A 21961-nucleotide genomic window follows, 5' to 3' on the forward strand; every position below is an offset into this window, starting at 1 on the left:
ACGGATTCACAATCGGAGTGCACTCCTGTCCCAGGAAGTAAGGCAGCCTGGCTTCTCAGGAAGAACTAAGAACTGGGAGTCAGGATAAGTCTAGGCTCGAGTCTCAGCGAACAGGCTTTCTGGACCTCATTTCCTCATCTGCAAAACGAGGTGACTGACCCAGTGGTCCCTTGGGCGCTCTGAACTCTGAACTCCTAATAACCTTTTACTATGGAAAGTAACCAGGAGCAGAGGCCTTGTGTGTCTCCTCGACGGGGCCACACGGTGCCCAGGTAACTGGCTACACATCACGCTGGGTGCGTCTGTGAGGGTGTTGCTGGACGAGACCACCTCTTGAATCAGTAGACTAAGTAAAGCACACTTCCTCCCAATGTGGGTGGGCCTCATCCAAATCACCGAAGGCCTGAACAGAGCACAAGGCTGAGTAAGGGAGAATTCGCTCTCTTCCTCGGGGCTCTCGGTCTTCAAGCTGGTACATGAGTCTTCACCTGTCTTCACACGCAGGAACGCTTACACCATCGGCTTTCCTGGGGCTCCAGCTTGCCGACTGCAAACCGTGCCGCTTCTCGGCCTCCATAATCATGTGAGACACTTTATAATAAAATCTCTCTCTCTCATCCACCCCCCACCCCCGCCATCTCTCTCTCTGTATCTCCTATCGGTTCAGTTTCTCTGGAGAACCCAGACTAACACAGATTTTGGTACCAAGAGTGGTTCTAGAGGAACCGCATGTCAAGGGTGAGTATTCTGTGCTGGTTCTGGGCTTTCTGGAATTGGTTCTCTGACCTGATTAAAGATGCTAATGACTGTATGTTCAGTAGTAAAGAGGGCACTGATAGTTCATGAACACAGGCAAAATATTCCCTTTAGATGCTCCTAATCAACCATTTATTATGAGAAGCAAGGAGGTAAGTGACTCTCTTCACGATACCGTAGAACATTCTTGGAAAACTAACAAACATAATGAGGCTTGCTGGTTGCTCCTAAGGTCACTGGACAAAGTGGTGAAAGAAAAGGATGAGCTCAGGGATTTGCATTCCCAGCTCAAGTGCCACACCCACGACCTGAAAGCGTCTATGTGTGCCCTGGAGGAGACCCTTATTTCCTGTGGCCACAGCGCTGAGAGTGCTGAAAATCAAACCGGAATCTCATCCAGCAACTAGTGGAATTACACCACTGAACTCCCAGCCTCACAGGGTGTCTTGATGCTAAAGTGACTGCACTGACTGGGAGAGAATGGGATCCTGTTCCGGGGACGTGCAGGAAGATCCTGACGAAGCTGGGGACACTGAGCTGCTAAATTCTCACGAGTCCTTTCCCGGTGGAAGTTCTCCCCATTCCCGGTGGAAGTGGCCTTCCCACCTCCTTCTGTGGGATTAGCCCTGCATCGCCTAAGGAATCAGTAATGGCAGCTGCCGTGCAGGACGATGCTGATCCTCCTCAGGACCCGCCCCCCACCCCTCTTCACCTCTAGATCTATAACTAGACTCACATCCCAGCAGGCCCAGTGGTGAGGCACGTGACCCATGAGGACATGTGCTACACTCCAAAAGAACTACTGGAGTCTTCTGATTTTTTTTTTTTCTCCTGTGGTATGCGGGCCTCTCACTGTTGTGGCCTCTCCCATTGTGGAGCACAGGCTCTGGACATGCAGGCTCAGCGGCCATGGCTCACGGGCCCAGCCGCCCCGCGGCATGTGGGATCCTCCCGGACCGGGGCACGAACCCATGTCCCCTGCATCAGCAGGCAGACTCTCAACCACTGCACCACCAGGGAAGCCCGAGTCTTCTGATTTATACAGACAGAAGCCCAGGGAACACGTATGGGATAATGGTGGAAGGAACATAAAGTTGTCTCAGGCCAAACTTACAGATGTGGGCTCACTAAAAAGAGATTCTGCATGGAAAGTTGTAGCTCAGGTAGTCGGAAAGGACTCTAACAGTCTGATTGGGTGGTTGGCTAAAACGTGGACCAAAAGGTGGTTCCCGGTGAGTGAATTAGAAATGCTGCACCTGCCCAGGTGTAATGCAGAGGAGGGGAACCAGAGGCTTAGGGAGCTGCATTGCTAGGGTGGCTCTGTCGTTTAAGACCTACTGGGAGATTCCAGAAGACACACCTTCCACCACTGCTGTGAGAAATAAAGTTGTGCGGGGAGACCCGAGCATCCTTAAAGAGCTCTATGACTGCCCTCTCTGCAGGCCAGGCCTTACCATGGCAACTGTGGTCCCCGAGTCGGGAAAACAGCATGCAGTGGGAATAAGTGGATCCCAGCAGTGGCGGGGCCGTGTAAGATGAGGCGAGTGAGCTCACGTAACAGGCTGCAGAGGCACAGCAGCGGTCAGAAGAGACCAGTCCCTGCAGACCTACGGCGTTAGCTAGCTGCTCATGGGGTCCCTAGAAGTGAAAGACACAGGAAGCCTACCAAATCATTACTTGATCTGCATAAGCAGGAAAGTTCTAGATCAAGTGAACAACAGCCTAACCTGTATCATAAAAACAGAGAATGACAACTCATCAGTAGTTTCCAGATTTGAGCCAGTTTACAGACCCAAAGGTCCTTGAAAAAAGGGAAGATTGGGTCCCCTTAAGAAAGAACCCCAGTACACTGCCGAGCATTTATACTGTTAATCATTAGCCCAAAGAAACCTATAGCCTTTTACCAGGACAAATGCATCAAGGGAAAAAGATCAGACGTTTACGGAACTACTGGACACTGGCTCTGAACTGACACTAATTTCAGGAGATCCGAAACATCACTGTGGTCTACCATAGCAGGGACCTATGGAGCCCAGATGATCAGTGGGGTTGTAGCTCAGGTATGTGTCACAATGGGCGCAGTAGGTCCCCAAACCCATCCTATGGTTAATTCCCCAGTTCCAGGATGCATAATTTTTTATTTTTTTTTGCGGTACGCGGGCCTCTCACTGCTGTGGCCTCTCCCGTTGCGGAGCACAGGCTCGGACGTGCAGGCTCAGTGGCCGTGGCTCACGGGCCCAGCCGCTCCGCGGCATGTGGGATCCTCCCGGACCGGGCACGAACCCGCGTCCCCTGCATCGGCAGGCGGACTCTCCACCACTGCGCCACCAGGGGAGCCCCCAGAGTGCATAATTTGAATCGAAATACTCAGCAGCTGTCAGCCCACCACACTGGTTCCCCGACTTGTGGACTGAAGGCTGTTGTGGTGGGGAAAGCACTAGAACTGCCTCTACCTATGAAGATACGAAACCAAGACAATATCGCATTCCTGGAGGGATCGCAGACATTAGTGCTCCCATCAAGGGCTTGAAAGATGCCCACCACATCCCCATTCAACTCACCTATTTGGCCTGTGCAGAAGCTTAACCAGGTGGTGATTCCAGTTGAGGCTGCTGTACCAGATGGGGATCCACTGCTTGAGCAAATCCACACATCCTCTGGTGCCTGAGATGCAGCTACTGGTCAGGCAAGCGCCCCTCTCTCCATCTCTGACAGTAAGGCCCACCAGAAGCAGTTTGCTTCCCACTGTCAAGGCCAGCACTACTCCTTCGCTGCGCTACCTCAAGCTGTATCAACTCTCCAGCCCCATGTCACGATTTAGCTCACGGAGACCTCCATCATCTTTCCCTTCCACACGCCATCACACTGGCCCATTACATTGATGAGATCATGCTGACTGGACCTACTGAGCAACAAGTAGCAGCTACTCTGCACTTACTGGTAAAACATTTGGAGTCAGAGGGTGGGAAATAAATCCAATTAAGATGCATGTGCCTTCTACCTCAGTGAAATTGCTAGGGGTCCAGTGGTGAGAGCCATGTCGAGAGATCCCTTCTGAGATGAGAGATAAGTTGATGTATCTGGTCCCTCCTACAACCAAAACGGAGATACAACGCCTAGTGCGCCCCTTTTGGATTTTGGAGGCAACGTGCTCCTACTCTGGGTGTGACACTCTGGCCTATCTACCTGGTGACCCGAAAAGCTGCCGGTTTTGAGTGGGGCCCAGAACAAGAGGAGGCTCCTCACGGGTCAGGTCACCATGGGAGCTGTTCTCCGCTCGGGTCACGTGATCCGGCAGGTCCAGTGGTGCCTGAAGCACCAGCGGCAGAAAGGGAGGCTGTTTGGAGCCTCTGGTGGATGAATCTCGGCGCACGCCCTGAGGGTTTCGGAGCGAAGCCCTGCCGTCCTCCACAGACAACCACTCTCCTTCTGAGAAACAGCTCTTGGCCTGACACAGACTGAACGCTTAACCACGGACCAAAAAGTCACCATGTGACCTGAGCTGCCCATCAGGACCTGGGTGTTACCTGACCCATCAGCCATAAAGCCGGGCGTGCACAGCAGCACCCCACCATCGAATGGAAGCGCTACATACGTGATCCGCCCGAGCAGGCCCTTGGAAGGCTCAAGTCACACGAGGAAGTGGCCAAATGCCGCGGCCCCCACTCCCGCGACACTGCCTTCTCCTCCCAGCCCACACCTACGGCCCCACGGGGAGCTCCCCGCGATGAGCGGCCGGAGAAGAGAAGACGGGGCCTGGGCTCTGCCCGATGTGCGGACGCCGCCCCCCAGTGGACAGCTGCAGAGCCACAGCCCCTCTGTGGACACCCCTGAAGGACAAGGTGACGGAAATCCCCGCAGTGGGCAGAACCTGGAGCACCTGGCTGCTCACGTTGCTCGGAAGGAGAAATGGCCTGATGTGCAGCTGTTTACCGGTTCTTGGGCTGTAGCCACTGGTTTGCTGGATGGTCAGATACTCCGAAGGAACGTGATTGGCAAACTGGTGACAAAGAAATCTGGGGAAGAAGTATGTGGCTAGACCTCTATGAATGGGCAAAAAAGGTGAAGATGTTTGTGTCCCATGTGAATGCTCGCCAAAGGGTGACCTCACCACAGGGTGACCTCAGCAGAAGAGGATCCTAATTATCACGTGGAGATAATGATCCATTCTGTGGATCGGTATCCACCCGTCATCGCCTAATGGGCTCGTGAACAAAGGGGCCACGGCGGCAGGGATGGAGGTGATACATGGGCTGGGCAACGTGGACGTCACGCTCCAAGGCCGACCTGGCTACGGCCACCGCCAAGTGCCCAACCTGCCAGCAGCAGAGATCAGCACTGAGCCCGGCATCACACCCTTTCCCACAGCCATCAGCCAGCGACCTGGCGGCAGGCTGATCACACTGGACCACTTCCATCGTGGAAGGAAGTGTCCTGACTGCAACAGACACTCTGGGTATGGATTTGGTGTCCAATTACGTGGAGCCAATTCTCCCATAGGCGGTATACACAGGTCCAGGAATCCAGGGGTGGAAATGGGCACGGCACCACTATTATCCCAGGCGACCCACTAGCAAAATGTGTGCTTGCTGTTCCCACAGCCCGACGCTCTGCTGGCCTAGAGGTCTGAGTTCCACAGGGAGGAATGCTTCCACCTGGAGACACTGCACTGGAATTAACACCGCCACCCGGCTACCGTGAGCTCCTCATGGCTCGGAGTCGACAGGCAAAGGAGGGGGTTCCTGCGTGGGCCAGGGTGACTGACCCTGACCCCTACTCCACACTGGAGGCAGGGAGGAGTACATCTAAGGAGACCGCTTAGGGCATCTCTCAGTATTACCAGGCCCTGGGATTAAGGTCAATGGAGAACTACAACAACACAATTCAGGCAGGAACACTAACGGCCCAGACTCTTCAGGAGTGAAGGTTTGGGTCATCCCGCCAGGTAAAGGACCACGACCAGTGGAGGTGCTTGCTGAAGGCAAATGAAATGTGGAACAGGTCATGGAATAAGGTAGTTACAAATAGCAGCTATGACCACCTGACTAGTTACAGGCACAAGGACTTTAACTGTCATGAATATTTCCTCCTTACTTTGTCATGAGTATGTTTGTGTGCATAAATACATACACTAAGCAAATACCTTTGTTTTCTTCCCTCTCTTATTCCCTTATCAAGTAACAGAAGCTGTATTATTGACTTTATATCACAGTATTTAAGTTACCGGATACGAAGAAGAGTAAACATCACTCAAGGACCCTACCTGCTCTCCTGCGAAAGGGGCTGTGAGTTCTGGGTTATATGCAGAGTAGTTGTTATCACGTCAGAAGGAACAATGACCTTGTTATTGTCTCTATTTGGAGATCAGGTATGGTTTAAGGAGACGTGCATGGATGCCAAGTTGACAGGGGGTGGATCTGTGAGGTTTATGTGCCCAGATATCTGGTTGAACATTATTCTAATTGTGCACTGAAGGTTTCTGGATGAGATGAACATTTGAATGGGTAGCTGAGTAAAGCGGGCTTCCCTCCCCAGCGTGGGTAGGCCTCAGCCAATTCACTGAAGGCCTGAATACAGCCAAAAGGCTGAGTGAGCGAGGAAGAATTTGCTCTCCTTCCCTGATTGTCTTCAAGCTGGGACATCAGTCTTCTGCGTTTGGATGGACTTGGGCTCAGAACGGAACTTACACCACTGGCAATCCTGGGTCTCCAGCTTGCTGAATGCAGATCTGGGGACTTCTCAGTGTCCAGAATCACGTGAGCCAATTCCTTACAATAAAACTATATACCTGGATCTATATAAACAGATCCGGTTCTGTTCCATATATACATACTGGTCTGTTTCTCTGGAGAACCTGCTAACGCTAGTACTCTACAGAAGGAAACGGAGATGGAAATCCTGACGTGCTCTTTTTCATCTCAGCCTTGGTGCAACACTTTTCATTTCTGCAAGAGTGGAGAAGGTTTCATAGAATCATGGATGTTGGTGCTTAAGGAAACAAGAGTGGGCTGAAGTGCTGTGAGACTGGAGACCCAGGAGAATACTAACGCCTCCCCTACCAATCTTGACGGACAGTTGTGAAAATCAAGTAAGATAACCGAGGTGTCTGGTGCTGTGACTCATGTAATTGGGATTCCTTGGTGAATTCACGGGAGAAAAAGAAGAGGCTGGACACAGCTGCTGTTGTCACCATCCTCATCTTCATCAGCAGGAGACAAATGGCACCTAAATAACCACCCTCTCCCCCAGCTTCCTCAGCCCATTCACTACCTAAGCTTCAGTTCAGGTCAAGAAACCAGCCTTTTGGGACTTCCCTGGCGGTCCAGGGGTTGAGACTCCGCGCTTCCACTGCAGTGGGCACGGGTTCGATCCCTGGTCGGGGAACTAGGATCCCACATGCCGCACGGCATGGCCAAAAAAAAACAAACTAAAAAAAAAAAAAAAAAAAGAAACCAGCCTTTTGAGGCACAACTGCCTCTGGGATAGGTTAAGCCCAAGTGTCTTTCACGCGTTAATGTTAAATAAACTGCCCTCACTGAAAAGGGTATTTAGGAGGGCAGGAGGAACAGCCTAAGCAGGCTCCTGATCTCCTACCCCTGGACTGAAGAGACCTGGGTTTCTGGAAACCTGACTTTGGTTCTCCGTTTCCCATCTGTGTGAAAGGGGGCTGGACTGGGTGCTTTCAGAGGAATTTTCGAAGCTCAGATGGTGATGGGTGGCTCTTCCCCTCAAACTGCACCTGCAGGCTCCCTCCTGCTCTGGCTGTCGGCACAGCAGCCTCCCTGCTCCTCAGTGGCCTTCCCCGCCCATGTTCACCGCTATCTCCCTCCCTCCCCAGAATCTGCTGCACTGGAACCATTTATATGGCCCAGCTCCCCAATCAGCCAGCACGTTCTGGATTCCCCAGCACCCAGGCGGGGCCTGGAACCCAACAGACTCTTCCAACACAAGGTACCTGGTCAAGGCCGCCTGGCGCTGCCAAGCTGAGTGTAGGCCCTGGCTGCTCTGCAGGGCAGGACCAGGGTCACCCCTCCGTGTGCCACCCTCCATGATGGGGCCGTTAGGAGGTGAGAGCAAGTGGGTACAGCTGGGCCGGGCTGAATGGCACTGCACCAAGGTAACCATAAACGATAAGATGGTCAAAAACTGCCTCGCCTCAGGGAACAGTCCCAAAGTCATTCTATGAAGACACCAGCACCCTGATACCAAAACCGGACAAAGACACCACCAAAAAAGAAAATTACAGGCCAATATCTTTGATGAATATAGATGCAAAAATTCTCAACAAAATATTAGCAAACCAAATCCAACAACATATAAAAAAGATCATACACTATGACCAAGTGAGATTCATCCCAGGGTAACAAGGATGGCTCAACATACACAAATCAATCAATGTGATACTGCACAGCAACAAAAGACGAAAACCACACGATCATCTCAACAGATGCAGAAAAAGCATTTGATAAAATTCAACATCCATTCATGAAAAAAAACTCTTATCAAAGTGGGTAAAGAGGGAACCTGTCTCAACATAATAAAAGTTATTTATGACAAACCCACAGCCAACATAATACTCAACAGTGAAAAGCTGAAAGCCTTCCCGCTAAAATCTGGAGCAAGACAAGGAGGCACACACTCACCACCTCTATTCAACAGAGTACTGGAAGTCCTAGCCACAGCAACTGGACAAGAAAAAGAAATAAAGCGTATCCAAATTGGAAGGGAAGAGGTAAAACTGTCATTATATGCAGATGACATAATGCTATTTATAGAAAACCCCAAAGAATCCATGCAAAAACTATTAGAACTGATAAACGAATTCAGCAAGGTAGCAGGATACAAGATTAACATACAGAAATTGGTTGCATTTATTTACACTGACAATAAAATATCAGAAGAGAAAGTAAAAAAAAAAAATCCCTTTTAAAATCACATCAAAAAAATAAAATACAGGATTTCCCTGGTGGCACAGTGGTTAAGAATCCGCCTGCCAATGCAGGGGACACGGGTTTGATCCCTGCTCCAGGAAGATCCGACATGCTGTGGAGCAACTAAGCCCATGCACCACAACTACAGAACCTGCACTCTAGAACCCTCGAGCCACAACTACTGAGCCCGCGTGCCACAACTACTGAAGTCCACACGCCTAGAGCCCAGGCTCCACAACAAGAGAAGCCATCCCAATGAGAAGCCCGCACACCACAACGAAGAGTAGCCCTTGCTCACCACAACTAGAGAAAGCCCACATGCAGCAACGAAGACCCAATGTAGCCAAAAATAAAATAAAAATTAATTAATTAATTAATTAAAAAATACTCAGGAATAAACCTGACCAAGGAGGTAAAAGACTTGTACCCTGAGAGCTATAAACACTGATAAAGGAAACTGAAGATGATTTAAAGAATTGGAAAAATATCCCATGTTCTTGGATTAGGAGAATTAATATTGTTAACATGGCCATACTACTCAAAGCAATCCACTGATTTAATGCTATCCCTATCAAATTACCCATAACATTTTTCACAGAACTAGGACAAATAATCCTAACATTTACATGGAACCATAAAAGACCCAGAATTGCCAAAGCAATCCTGAGGAAAAAGAAGAAAGCTGGTGGCATAACCCTCCCAGACATCAGACAATACTATAAAGCTACAGTAATCAAAATAGCACGGTATTGGCACAAAAACAGACATATGGATCAATGGGACAGAATAAAGATCCCAAAAATAAACCCATACACCTATGGTCAATTGATCTTTGACAAGGGAGGCAAGTACATACAATGGAGAAAAGACAGTCTATTCAGCAAGTGGTGCTGGGAAAGTTGGACAGCTGCATGTAAATCAATAAAGTTAGAACATACCCTCAAACCATACACAAAAATAAATTCAAAATGCCTTAAAGACTTAAATATAAGACATGACACCATAAAACTCCTAGAAGAGAATATAGGCAAAACATTCTCTGACGTAAATTGTAGCAATGTTTTCTTAGGTCAGTCTCCCTAGGCAATAGAAATAAAATAAAAAATAAACAAATGGGACCTGATTAAACTTACAAGCTTTTGCACAGCAAAGGAAACCATAAACAAAATGAAAAGACAACCTATGAACTAGGAGAAAATATTTGCAAATGATGTGATTGACAAGGTCTTAATTTCCAAAATATACAAACAGTTCATACAACTCAATAACAACAACAAAAAAAACCATCAATAAATGGGCACAAGACTTACATAGACATTTCTCTAAAGAAGACATAGAGATGGCCAATAGGCACATGAAAAGATGCTCAACATTGCTAATTATTAGAGAAATGAACATCAAAACTACAGTGATGTGGGGCTTCCCTGGTGGCACAGTGGTTGAGAATCTGCCTGCCAATGCAGGGGACACGGGTTCGAGCCCTGGTCTGGGAAGATTCCACATACCACGGAGCAACTAGGCCCATGAACCACAACTACTGAGCTGAGCCTGCGCGTCTGGAGCCTGTGCTCCACAACAAGAGAGGCCGCGACAGTGAGAGGCCCACGCACCGCGATGAAGAGTGGCCCCCGCTCGCCGCAACTAGAGAAAGCCCTCGCACAGAAACGAAGACCCAACACAGCCAAAAATAAATAAATAAATTTATAAAATACAAACAAACAAACAAATAAAACTACAGTGATGTACCACTTCACACCAGTCAGAATGGCCATCATTTAAAAAATCTACGAATAACAAATGCTGGAGAGGGTGTGGAGAAAAGGGAACCTACACTGTTGGTGGGAATGTAAATTGGTGTAGCCACTATGGAGAACAGTACGGAGGTTGCTCAAAAACTAAAAATAGAGTTGTCCTATGATCCAGCAATCCCACTCCTATATGCTTATATCCGGACAACACTATAATTCAAAAAGATATATGCACCCCTATGTTCATAGCAGCACTATTTACAATAGCCAGGACATGGAAACAACCTAAATGTCCAATGACAGATGAATGGATAAAGAAGATAAAAGAAGATAAAGAAGATACATACATACAATGGAATACTACTACTCAGCCATAAAAAAGAATGAAATAATGCCATTTGCAGCTACATGGATGGACCTAGAGCTTATCATACTAAATGAAGTCAGAAAGAGAAAGACAACGACCATATGCTATCACTTATATGTGGAATCTAACATATAACACAAATGAACTTACTTACAAAACAGAAACAGTCGCAGACAGAGAACAGACTTGTGGTTGCCAAGGTGGAGAGGAAGCGTGAGAGGGTTGGATTGGGAGTTTGGGATTAGCAGATGCAAACTATTACATATAAAATGGATAAACAACGAAGTCCTACTGTACAGCACAGGGAACTATATTCAGTATCCTGTAATAAACCATAATGGAGAAGAATATGAAAAAGAATATATAATAGGTATAACTGAAAAACTTTGCTGTACAGTGGAAACTAACACAACATTGTACATCAACTTCACTTCAATTAAAGAAACAAATGGAAAACTGCTGCTCACCTCTGATCCCCACGAAGACGGTCAGGCCGAAACAGACGAAGAAGACGACGAACACGAGGACGAAGTGGCGCTTGGAGAGCGTGTACAGCCGCATGGGCGCCAGCCTGCGGGGAGAAGCCGGGGTGAGGGGCGGCGGGGCGAGGGCCACCCCACCTGCGAGCCCTCGCCTCAGAAGAGGACCTATTCTCAAACCAGGTGACTCGGCTGACGAAACCACCTAAATAACCTCAGTGACCACTGCTGGGGTGGGGGCCATTCTGGTATGTTCTGGGCCTGGCACCCCGTGCCGCAGGGGGCCAGGCAAACCCCACCCTCGTGGCAGGAGAAGGCGCTTCAAAGCCCACTCAGGGCATGTTCGCCAGGCCCCAGAGTGGGGCTGAACCCCTCCACACCCCTGTTTTCAGCAGCTAGAGCAGAGTCCAGGCGCAGGGAGGACCCTAACTCCTCACACGCAGAGGCCACAGTCAAGCCCAGACTGGGGGTTCCAGGCGCCCCGGAATCGTATGTCCTAGCCGATCTTCCCGCCAGCCCCCAGCTTTGTGTTTCCTGGCCAGGGCTCCCCCCGTCACTGGCCTCACCCGTCGTGGTGAAGCTCAGCCTGGCCTTCACTTGGGGTCTGCTTTTGATGCAACTCAGCAAGCTGCCGCGGTTTTCTGCGAGTGACACCGATATGAAAGCAATGCAGAGGATGCGTCCTAACACCCTAGCATCGGCTCCCTCCTATTCATCCCTACTTCCTTCTTTGGTCAGAAGAAAATGGTGGTGGGGTAGGTCTCACTTGTCTTTTAGAACTCCCTATACCAGGAGCCGGGAAACAGAAGGGAGGTCTGTCAAGGACAGACATAAAACGCTGGAGAGCAGCAGGTCCTCAACGCTGCCCCTACAAGCAGCCCCAGACAGGCTGGAACGCAGGCGCAGGCCCAGCTCCGATTCCCCCGAGACAAAGGGGAGGCCGGCCCCCCACCTGTAGCCCGCCGAGGAGACCCAGAACCCCGAGAGATGAGAGCCAGGGGGGTGTTCTGTCTTGCTTTGCTCCTGACCTCCTCTTCCGTGCCCAGCGCTTCCTGGTCTGGGGAGCTGAGCGGGCAGGAGGAGTTTCTCGTGCCTGCCGCTCGGGAAGGTGACAACAGCCCCCCACCGGGAGGGGGAGAATAGGCCTCTGAACCGGAAAGGGGAGGGAAGGCTGTTTGCTCTTGCGGTATCAAGTTCACGGCCGTGTGCACACACACACCCTCTCCCTTACACCAAGGCAGCCAGTCCCGAGCTGGAAACCAGCTGGGCGGCATCTCAGGGCAAAGGTGGCCCTAAGTCTCTCTGACGTGGCTTTGCTGACACTGAGTCAGCGCTTTCCTGCCAGGCCCCGGTGAGTGAACTTTCAGATCCGCATCCCCGTGCTTCACTGGGTGACGGGACCAGCGAAGAAATAAAGGAACCAGTGTCTTTCCCTCTGGGACTCAGGTCTGAAGGCTGGACCACCAATGACCCCGCTGTGCGTGGGGAGTGAGAGCTCGTGAATTAAGTGGCCTGATCCCAACTCAGATTTTGGACCCTAAAGATCCTAAGAGGCCCGAAAGCCTTACACTATTAGAGCCAGAAATCGCGTCTGGGTGGAAGTCTGGCTCCTTGGATTTGCACACGGGGAGCCCGAGGTCTAGAGACGGCAGGACTCTTGCCCAAGATGCCACAGCTCTGCCCTTGGCGGTCCCGGCGCTGCCGGAAGGAGGCTCTTGGAAGCAGGACGGAAGCGAGCAGACCCCGCCCCCCCCACCCCACGAGGGCCTCTGTGGAAGCTGGGTGGGGTGCAGGGCTGGCACGAGGAAGGGCTCCTGTGTCGTTTCCCTGTCCCCTCCTCCCCCTCCCATGAGAGGCCTCAGCACACCCTGCAGAGGGAAGACTTCCTCCGTAGCTGCGCATCTCCACGTGGAGCAACAGTGCATGAAGCTAAACGTACTAGATGCTGGGGACGTGCAAACACGGTCAGGTGCGAACAGCACTGCCCCGATGCCGACCTGAGCGCTGACAAACGTGCCACGGGTTCTGGACACCGACACGAGGGGAAGCCCCGTGAAGGGTGCGCAGAAACACTCGGTGCTGTCTTTGCCACTCTCCTGTAAATCGAAAGTCGTTTTTAAAAAATTACACAGTCATTCACGGCCCCCCCTCCGCCGGGCTGCTCTCGGGGTGACCCTGGGGCTCTGAGGGGCACCAAGAGCTCCCCAGCAGAGGTGGAAGCACAGAACAGAGGGCTTTTGGAAGCAGAGGAAAACAGAATAAGAAAAGTTACATCTAAAATTTGATTTTTAAAACATTACCAACAAAACGCATTACCAATGATTTACTATAAAAGCCCAGCTACTCAGCAGGTGAGAAGGAGCGCTGAAGAAAGAGGCTTCAGAAAGACGACGGCACAAGGCCAAACGCCCGCAGCACACGGACCACGCAGGATATTTTTCCAGTTTTCTCCTCGGGAACTCAATAAAGGTCTGTCGTTTCCCCTTCCTTAAAACGTCCACTTCAATCCAATTTATGAGATACGTTCCTGCCTCGGCAATCGAGCCTCACCCAGCTGGACAAAAGAAGACACGGAGGCAGCAAAACGAGCCCCCGCGTGAGCAGATGTCACCGCACAAGCAGCCCCGCTGATCAGGGCTTGCTGGGGACAGGGTGGGCAACGGGCCTCGTTCCCCTCTGTCCCCGTCTCCCGAGCGACAGGACACCACCTCAGGCAGCCTCACGCCGGGGGGACGCTGCAGCCCCGGTGTCCCGGGCGGGGGCCGGCGCCCAGACTGCAGGACCCAGCCGGCGACGCCTCCGTCTCCACCGGCCTGCTCACGACGCGTCACCGAAAGCTCTGACGCAGTTCGCTGAGAACCCAGAGGCCGCCGGCACCTCGGGGACCGCACCTGATTCCCGACGAACCACAGGCCCACACGGCTGACCACAGTCCACGGAACGCCCGGGCGCCGTCGTGACGTCTGGAGAAGCCGCGGCGGCGGAGAGTCACGGAGAGTAGCCCGGGCCGCCCCCGCGGGCTTCGCCCGGCCCCTCGCCGTCTCCGGCTTCCTGCCCCGACGCGGCACCCGGCAGCTCCTCTGCCTGATGCCCATGCCCCCTGCCTGCTGAACAGCCCGGCCAACGTAAAGCAGCCCACAGCCGGGCGTGTCCCCGTGGGCAGACAGCCGTCACGCCGCCCTGTGATCGGGCCGCCGGCCGGAGGAGCGCCTCTGCAGAAGCCAGACTGCGACGCGGAAAACAGACGCGGCCGAGCACCCAGCGGGCCCCGAGCCACCCTCATCTCCTCCTCTACAGCCGCCCACCCCCTTCTGGGAACTCTCCAGCCCAGAGTCAGGACCCCACGCGGGCCCTCCAACACCCGTGGACCTCCTGCTTCCTCGTTAACGGTCCTTCCGCCTCCAGGACCATCCCCAGCGTCCTGCCTGCCCCGACCCCCCTCAAACCTCGTGGCTCCCAAGACACTTTCCCTTAGGAGTCCTACATCCCGTCACGGTCAATAGGTTTAAGACTGAACCCATTAAAAAACAAAATAACAGAAACGAAAAACCTGCTTCCACTGCCCATTTCCGGCCTCTCGCCTTTCTCCATCCCCACCTCCGGAAACCCTGGAGCCACCACCTCCGACGTCCGTCTCTCATTCATCCCACACAGCCAGCCCGGAAGAGGTGACGCCTCTCTTCTGTGCACCCCCAGCACACCAGTCCCGTGGTCCAGGCCCTCATCACCTCCCACTCGGCCCCTGCGGCAGCCTTCCAGCTGCGCCTTCCCGTGCGGGTATTACGGCACTGTTAACATGCTGCCCCGACACAGAGAGCGACTCGACTGAGTGCAAATGCCTTCCTATGGCCTTCGAGGCCCCCAAATCCGCCCCTAAATTCCCACCGTCCTGCATGTACCCTGCGAGAATCACTACCTCCTTAGCCACCACAGCTGCCTTAGGTAGGGACTACTAACAGCCCCATCTCACAGATGAGAAAGCTCAGGCTCAGCAAGGTAGGTGACCTGCCCTAGATCTCAAAGCAGAGGCTGCACTCAAACACAAGCGTCAGACTCCAGGGCTTAGGGCTTAACTTCTATAAAACTTCCCACCGTGGTCAAGCCTGAGTCCAGACTACCAGCATTCATGGCTCACCTGTGTGTCCCACCTTCTCCATGAAGCTTTCCCTCGCTTCTCCACCTCTCATGGCTGCCCAGGCCTTTAAACCACTACAACATGTGTGGCCTGCACTACATAGCTGAGTGCCTGAAAATAAAGCATCAATCTACCCACATGGACACCAGACAGACACATGGTGTGCATTCAGAAAACATCTATTCGACTCAACTTTTGTTAGTTTTCTCCAAAGCGTTCATGTCGTTCCCTCAAATTGGTGGTGAGATGCTACGGAGCAGGGAAAGGGCTCCCCATTTCCCCATGCAACCTGGCCAGGTCAAGCACAGCTGCCGACGCAATCTTCTACCTAGGTAACCACGGCAGGAAGACTTCCTACAAAACCCTGCCAGCTCATGATCAGTGTCTCTCTTTTTTTTCTCTTGATGGGTCCCATACATCAGTCTTCCTCTCCAGGTCCATGGATCTTTCCACACTCAGGCATCTAAAACACACACTTGAAAATTCTGGTCTCTTTGGAGCCCCCATGCCCTTGGAAGACCTTTCAAATGCAATGGAACAGATTGTCGCCTTGGCACCAGCTTGTACTCTTTAGGTTCCTGCTAAATTAATCTCAATTTTCATGGGTAACTTACAATATCACAGACATATTTCCTAGAGAAACTAAAAACACATTTCTTGGAAAGCCAACGCCCAAAATTGCAGCTCTAATCCAAATCACTGTAAGCCCTGCCTTCCCTCCATGATGCATATTCATAACCACTTCCAAGAGACGGCTTCCAAAGAAGGTGAATCTTTGGAGACTTCAATTCCCATGAGAGAATGGCTGGAAAACTTATTCTGTAGGGCTCTGCACAGGTGAGCACCATCTTCACCTTACTGGGGCTCCTTGGCATGACGCTGCTCTAGGCCTCTCTTCTCTACTCCCACTCCCCAGATGACCTCATCCTGTTTCAGGCTTTAGAGACAATGCACATGCGGGCAATTCCACATTCGTATCTCAGCCCAGCCACAGCCCAGCCAGACTCTGGACTTACATGAAAAGCCTACTTGACAGCTCCACTTGGATATCTGGTAGGCATCTCAAGTGTGACGCATCGAAAACCAGACCCCTGACCTCCCACTGAGGTCACACCCTTGGTCAGACGCCCCTTCCTTCGCTGGCCAGCGGGAAAGCCCGTGTCCCCATTAGGGCCATCGAGCACTCCCGACAGGCCACAGCCAACACTCCTTTTCCCACTCAGCACCTCTCCCTCCCACGCAGGTCTCACAGGAGTTAATAAAGCAGCACTAGAAAGAAACTGCAGGAGAGGTGAGTACTCGATGAGCCTCTTTATGGGCCTGGAGCAGAATGACCATGAAATGGACAGAACTCGGTGAGCAGAGAAGGCGAGAAAACGCCTCGAGGTGCGTCTCTAAGCGACGCGGAGAGCAGGATGGGAGGACACCAGCACCACAACCTCTGCCTTTGACGGAGCCCCCGGGGCGACCGGCTGCAGAAAACAGCACCGGGAGCTGCAGGGGTCTCAGAATCACATTGCGTTTTTTGTTGTTGTTTTTTTTTTTGAAATCTGAAGACTTCTTTCCCAGAAAAATGCCATCATGGATCTTGTCCAATTTTGACACATCTTTACGACACCACAGAATTACATATTTTGTCTCAGCTCATCAAGTCACGGTACAGCAGGCAGGTAAGACTGAAACTGTTTCGGGATTACAAATTTTGCTGTTTGCTCACCTCATACCCAGATTTCCCACTTTAGAATTAAAAAATTAGAGTCTGGGCAGTGGAAAGGGATTTTTGATCTCTCAGTCTGTTCTCAAGTTTTAGTTAGGATTTTATTTTTCTCATAATCTGTATAAAAATCATTTGTCTCCCGGGGCCCAGAGCACTGGCCTGGTGCCCCTAAGTCTGGGTTCAAATCCTGGCTCCCCCACTTCCCTGGGCAACCAGGTAACTTCTCAGGATGTCGGCATCCTCGTCTGCAAACCAAAGACAGGCAGAATGACACCCACAGGACCAGTGGGAGCACAGACGAAAAATGAAACACTTAGAACAGTGTAGTAAGCACAGAGGAAGAACTCAATCATGTCAGTTATTAATAGTAATGGTTGTGCTTTTCCCCTGCCCCCCTTTTTTAATCTCAGTTTTCATCCAACCGACATCCCTGATGATTCACTGTGTAAAATGTCCCCTCCTCTGGTTCAGAACCCAACCAACTGCAGGAAAGGGCAGGAGGAGTCAGTGTTCCCTATGCACCTACTTGGTACCCAGCCAGGTGCTTCCCTGTGAGGCAGGTATCATCAGCCCATTTTATATATGGGAAAATAGAGGCTGGGGAAAGTATACACCTGCTGAGGTCCCGGTCAGCAGGAGACAGAGGTGGGATTTGAATCCACAGGGTCAGGGGTGGAAACGAGGCCCACCACTCCCTCACTCTTTGGCCCCCTCACCAAACTTTCCTTTTTAAATAACCCACCATTTAGTGGGGTTTGAGAGGGAGAAACTCTGAGAAGAAGAACAGAAGAGGAATTCTGAAATTTCAATCAACCAACTTGAATATATCACAGAAAAATTATCTTTAGTTATTCAAAAAAGCCATTATACAAACATTCAAGGCCCAACGACCTCAAAAAGTATTTTAATGAACGATGCTCTAAGCTCCTCAAGGAACCACGAATTCACGTGTATCCTTGCCAGGCCGCAAGCCCAGTGACTCACAGCCAGGAGCGCGTTGGTCAGGTCATCGATTACCCTTCCCACTGCAAACAGAACCAAGAAGCCGGCCACATGCTGGGCAGCGTGGCCCTGTGGTTAGGAACTTGGGCTCTGGAGGCCGACTCCCTGAGCTGGAAGGCCCCTGCACCACTGACCAGCAGGGTGACCTGGGGGGAACAACGTCGCCTCCCAGGGCCTCTGGTTCCTGAACTGTAAAATTCAGGAAACTGAGGGACCCCACCGCCGAGGGCTGCTGTGATAATGAAGCGAGTTCTGACAAGGGAGCCTGGCGAACACTCAGGGCCACAGCTGTTACTGAGGCAGGGGAGTATATCGCCCTCAAGACTGGGGGCCCTAGAGCCCACTCCCGGGCTTCCATCCTCTGTGACTTACTAGCCATGACCTGGAGAAACGCACTTGACTTCTCTGCACCCCTGTTCTCTCATCTGTAACACTGGGATAAGAGAAGCTTCTTCACGGGAAGGGTGTTTATGAGGCTTACGTGAAATGACGTACGTGAAGTGCCGCAACAGTACCTGGTACACGGTCAACGCCAGGTCATCTTTCATTAGCTTTAGAGATCCTTCTGGCTCAGAAAAAAAATTATCCGAAGGGACGCGATCCTGAACAACTCTCTGGCTGCAGGAACAGGATTCTGCCCCAGGTCTGCTGCCTGCCCAAGCACCAGGACACGCAGAAGGCCTGGGCCACAGCGACCACAGCAGGACTCCACTGTGCTTGCTGGTGTCACCCCTTCGCTGCTGCACAAAAGAAGTCTAAATAACACATTTCTGCACTTAAATGCACCCAGGATGAAGGAGACATGTAAAACACACTCTTTAAAAACTGGCTGTAAATACCAATCAAGACACACACAAGAGGCAACCTGAATCAAGTTTGCAGAGAAATGCTAGTTAGGAGCAAAGAAACAAATGAACCTGAGAAATCTCGGCCACGCAGGGCCCAGGCAGGAACAGCTCAAACAGGTGTTCCTGTTAGTCACATTTAGCAACTGATTGAGACACGACCTGCCCCATCCTCCCCCCCCACCACCACCCCAGGAACTCTCAGCGTCTCTTGCTTCCCTGGCATCATCAGAAAAGGAATGGAGTTTGCAGGAAACTTAAGCATAAAGTTTTAAAACTGGGAACTCTTTTTTTCCGACTGGTTTTGGTGGCAATCTCTCCTGCCCTCTTGAAAAGAATAGGCTGGGCTGCAGCTGAACAGGGAGGTCAGTGCAAAAGGCCTGTGTGAATCCCCCGGCCCCTAGGCGTGCTCCTGCAGGCCCCTCTATTCTCTTCCAATCTCCCCCAGCCCGCTCCTTCTCCTGGCTTCTCTTCCCGCTCCTGTCACTTCTCACCTTTGTCGCCATGGACTCCTTGTCACATCTGCCAACAAGAGCACTTTGACCCTACCAGGCGCTGAATTCCCGTACACACTTCAGATTTTCAGGCTTTTTTTGTTTGTTTTGGTAGGATGTTTATTGGCTGCCAAAGACTTTTCTGTGATTTGCAGGTCCATGCCGTTCTGAGCGCTGGACGATGGTGGCTGGCTGACCTGCAGATGAGCGCACCCCTGGCCCCTTGCTCAACAGGAGAGCATCCGCATGGCCTACCCTCCGCGGGGGGAGCAACTCGAAGACTCCACTCAAGCCCTTCATTCAAACTGTGGTTTTACAGCTCCTCCGTTAGTTACTGGCTCAGCCTGGTCTACTTGGCTGTCAAGTAACAGAGCACAGGACTCCCGCAGGAGACACGGACTGCAGTCAGCTACCACCCACACGGCTTCAAACTCTCTGCCTCTCCACGTCCTGGGGAGATCACGCCACCCCGGCTGCCGTGCAGCGCGGGCCCAAGGAGACTCGGTATGCGAGGACCTCCTAAACATGCTACATTGTCACTCCGCCACAAGGTCACCATTTCACGCAGTATTCCCAGCGGTGCTCTTCACATATACCACACGAACGGCGCCCCGGAGCGGGACGGAGGGAGTACTGCTAGCCTATCTCCGTCTAGGGTTTAATTAAAAGAAAGACCCTAAAACACCCATCTGGGACTGACATTCTGTGCAAGTCCGCTTTCTTATGCTGTGCTAAAGTGATCAAGTCAGAAACTTCTACAGAAGCAGGAGGAAAAACCTTTCTTCCACCACACGTGTTTGCCTTCAGGCAACACGCTCAGAGTCTCTTATGTCCCCAGTCAGAGCAGTCAGCAGGGGTCCACTGCAAACCTCTAAAACCTCAAATGCACAGAGAAACTCACACAGTCCCGTCTTAGGGCCGCCTTCAGTTGTGGGAACCTGCCCGCCCGGCCTGCTCCACGCTGCAGAGCCTCCGGGCAGCCCTCTCGCCACATCTGGAACTCAGGTGTTAAACTTCTTTTTAATTCTCTCCTCCTCTTCCGCATGTCCCCTGAGGGGCACCCAGGTGACTCTGCTGCATCAAAAGCAAGCTTTAGGGATGGCGTCCATGGGGCCCTGGACGGGTTTTTCCTCATTAAAACCCCTGAACTTCACGGAAACAATAGGTCCGAAGTCAGCATATTGTAAACCTCATAAACCTCGGTATCCCCCGATCTAAAGAGACTGCAGCGGGCTCCCAGCGCGGCAAGATCACCAAAACGCCAACGGAGAGCGCCTCTCTCCACCTGGCGCTGGGCTCCAACACAAAACGCAGTAGGGCGCCCAGGCGTAAGACGTGAGGAACAGGGCCACTGCCCGGGGCACGGGGTCACCACCTTTCCAGCGGGGAGGCCGCGCGGGGGCTCCGGGAGGGACCAGCCACTCCTCAGCCATCTCCTTGGAGCTGCCCTGGGGAAGGACGGGGGTCACCCGGTTCTCCGGGAACCAGCAGGGCCAGGGCTGGCCTCGCAGGGCCTTCCTGAGATGCGCTCGGGCCAAGGCCCGCCCCGGATCCCTGACCCCGTCTCCGCTGCTAACTCCGGCCGGGCCGGCAGGCCCGTGGAGGGGCCCCTGAACCGAGTCACCCCCACGAAGCCCCGGCTGCGCCCCGAGCTCCACGTGGGCGGGGGGCCCCGCGGCAGGGCTCCCGGGAGCGGGACGCGGGAGCCCCAAGTCCGGGCCCGGGCGCCCGGGGGACCCCCGCCCCGCACCCACTCACGCGCCGCCCGGGCCTGCACTCACGGTTCCATCGCGGGGCCCCGGCTCTCGGCGCCGGGCGGGCTTGGGGCACAGCAGCCGCGGCAGCCGCAGCCGCAGCCAGAGCCGGAGCGACGGCGGGCCGGGAGCAGCCGGCTCCCTGCAACTCGTCAGAGCCCGACGCTCGGCCGCGGTCACGTGCGCGGAAGCGGCTCGCGCGGCGGGGGGGAGGGGTCGGGGGAGGGGGCGCCGGCCAGGCTTTGAGGCCGCGGGCGGGGGCCCGGCGGCGCGTCCACCTCCCCTGCGCCCCGGGAGCGCCGAGGCCGCCCTGGGAGCGGGGAGCGGGGGGCGGGGGTCAGACTAGGGTTCACAGGAGAATGAATGAAGGACCTGACTCTCACTCCTTGTCCCTAGCCGAGGGGACAGCACGTCGATTCAATCACCCTCCTGCATCAGGGCGTGAGAAAGGCCGTGGGAGTCCATGAATGCCCTGCCGTTGTCTGAAAGACCCCTTGGTGTCTGCAATTTTCTGGGGGGAAGGATCTATACGTTTTCATATTCCCAAAGAGGTTTGTGACCCCGAAGATGTTAAAAGCCAGGGCAAACCTCTGACGCCCCCAAGTGATGACGACAGGAGAGCCTTCCCAGCTCTTTCCCGTAGCCCCTCCCGCAAACCTTGTCTGAATTACAGCTGCCATAGCGTGCAGATTTTCCGTCCGCTGTGCAAGCGCCGTCCCTCAGGAAGGATGTG

At 52.7% G+C, this 21961-nt stretch overlaps 1 protein-coding gene across 2 annotated transcripts in view; it reads right to left on the reverse strand.

Moving 5' to 3' along the window:
- The window catches only part of TMEM181 (transmembrane protein 181), a 51451-nt gene extending 29510 nt beyond the window's left edge, over positions 1-21941 (reverse strand). The window contains exons 1-2 of one of the 2 annotated variants that reach the window (XM_060114335.1): positions 21886-21941; positions 11270-11373 (exon numbers count right to left, since the gene is read on the reverse strand). In XM_060114335.1, the coding sequence (XP_059970318.1) occupies positions 11270-11373; positions 21886-21908 (127 nt within the window). In that variant the 5' untranslated portion in view covers positions 21909-21941. Of the gene's footprint in view, positions 1-11269; positions 11374-21255; positions 21388-21885 lie in introns of those variants that run through there. The other variant, XM_060114336.1, reaches the window with a different exon arrangement.
- Positions 21942-21961: the final 20 nt, after the last annotated feature.

The sequence above is a fragment of the Mesoplodon densirostris genome, chromosome 12 (assembly GCF_025265405.1).
Source record: "Mesoplodon densirostris isolate mMesDen1 chromosome 12, mMesDen1 primary haplotype, whole genome shotgun sequence".
Taxonomy (NCBI): domain Eukaryota; kingdom Metazoa; phylum Chordata; class Mammalia; order Artiodactyla; family Ziphiidae; genus Mesoplodon; species Mesoplodon densirostris.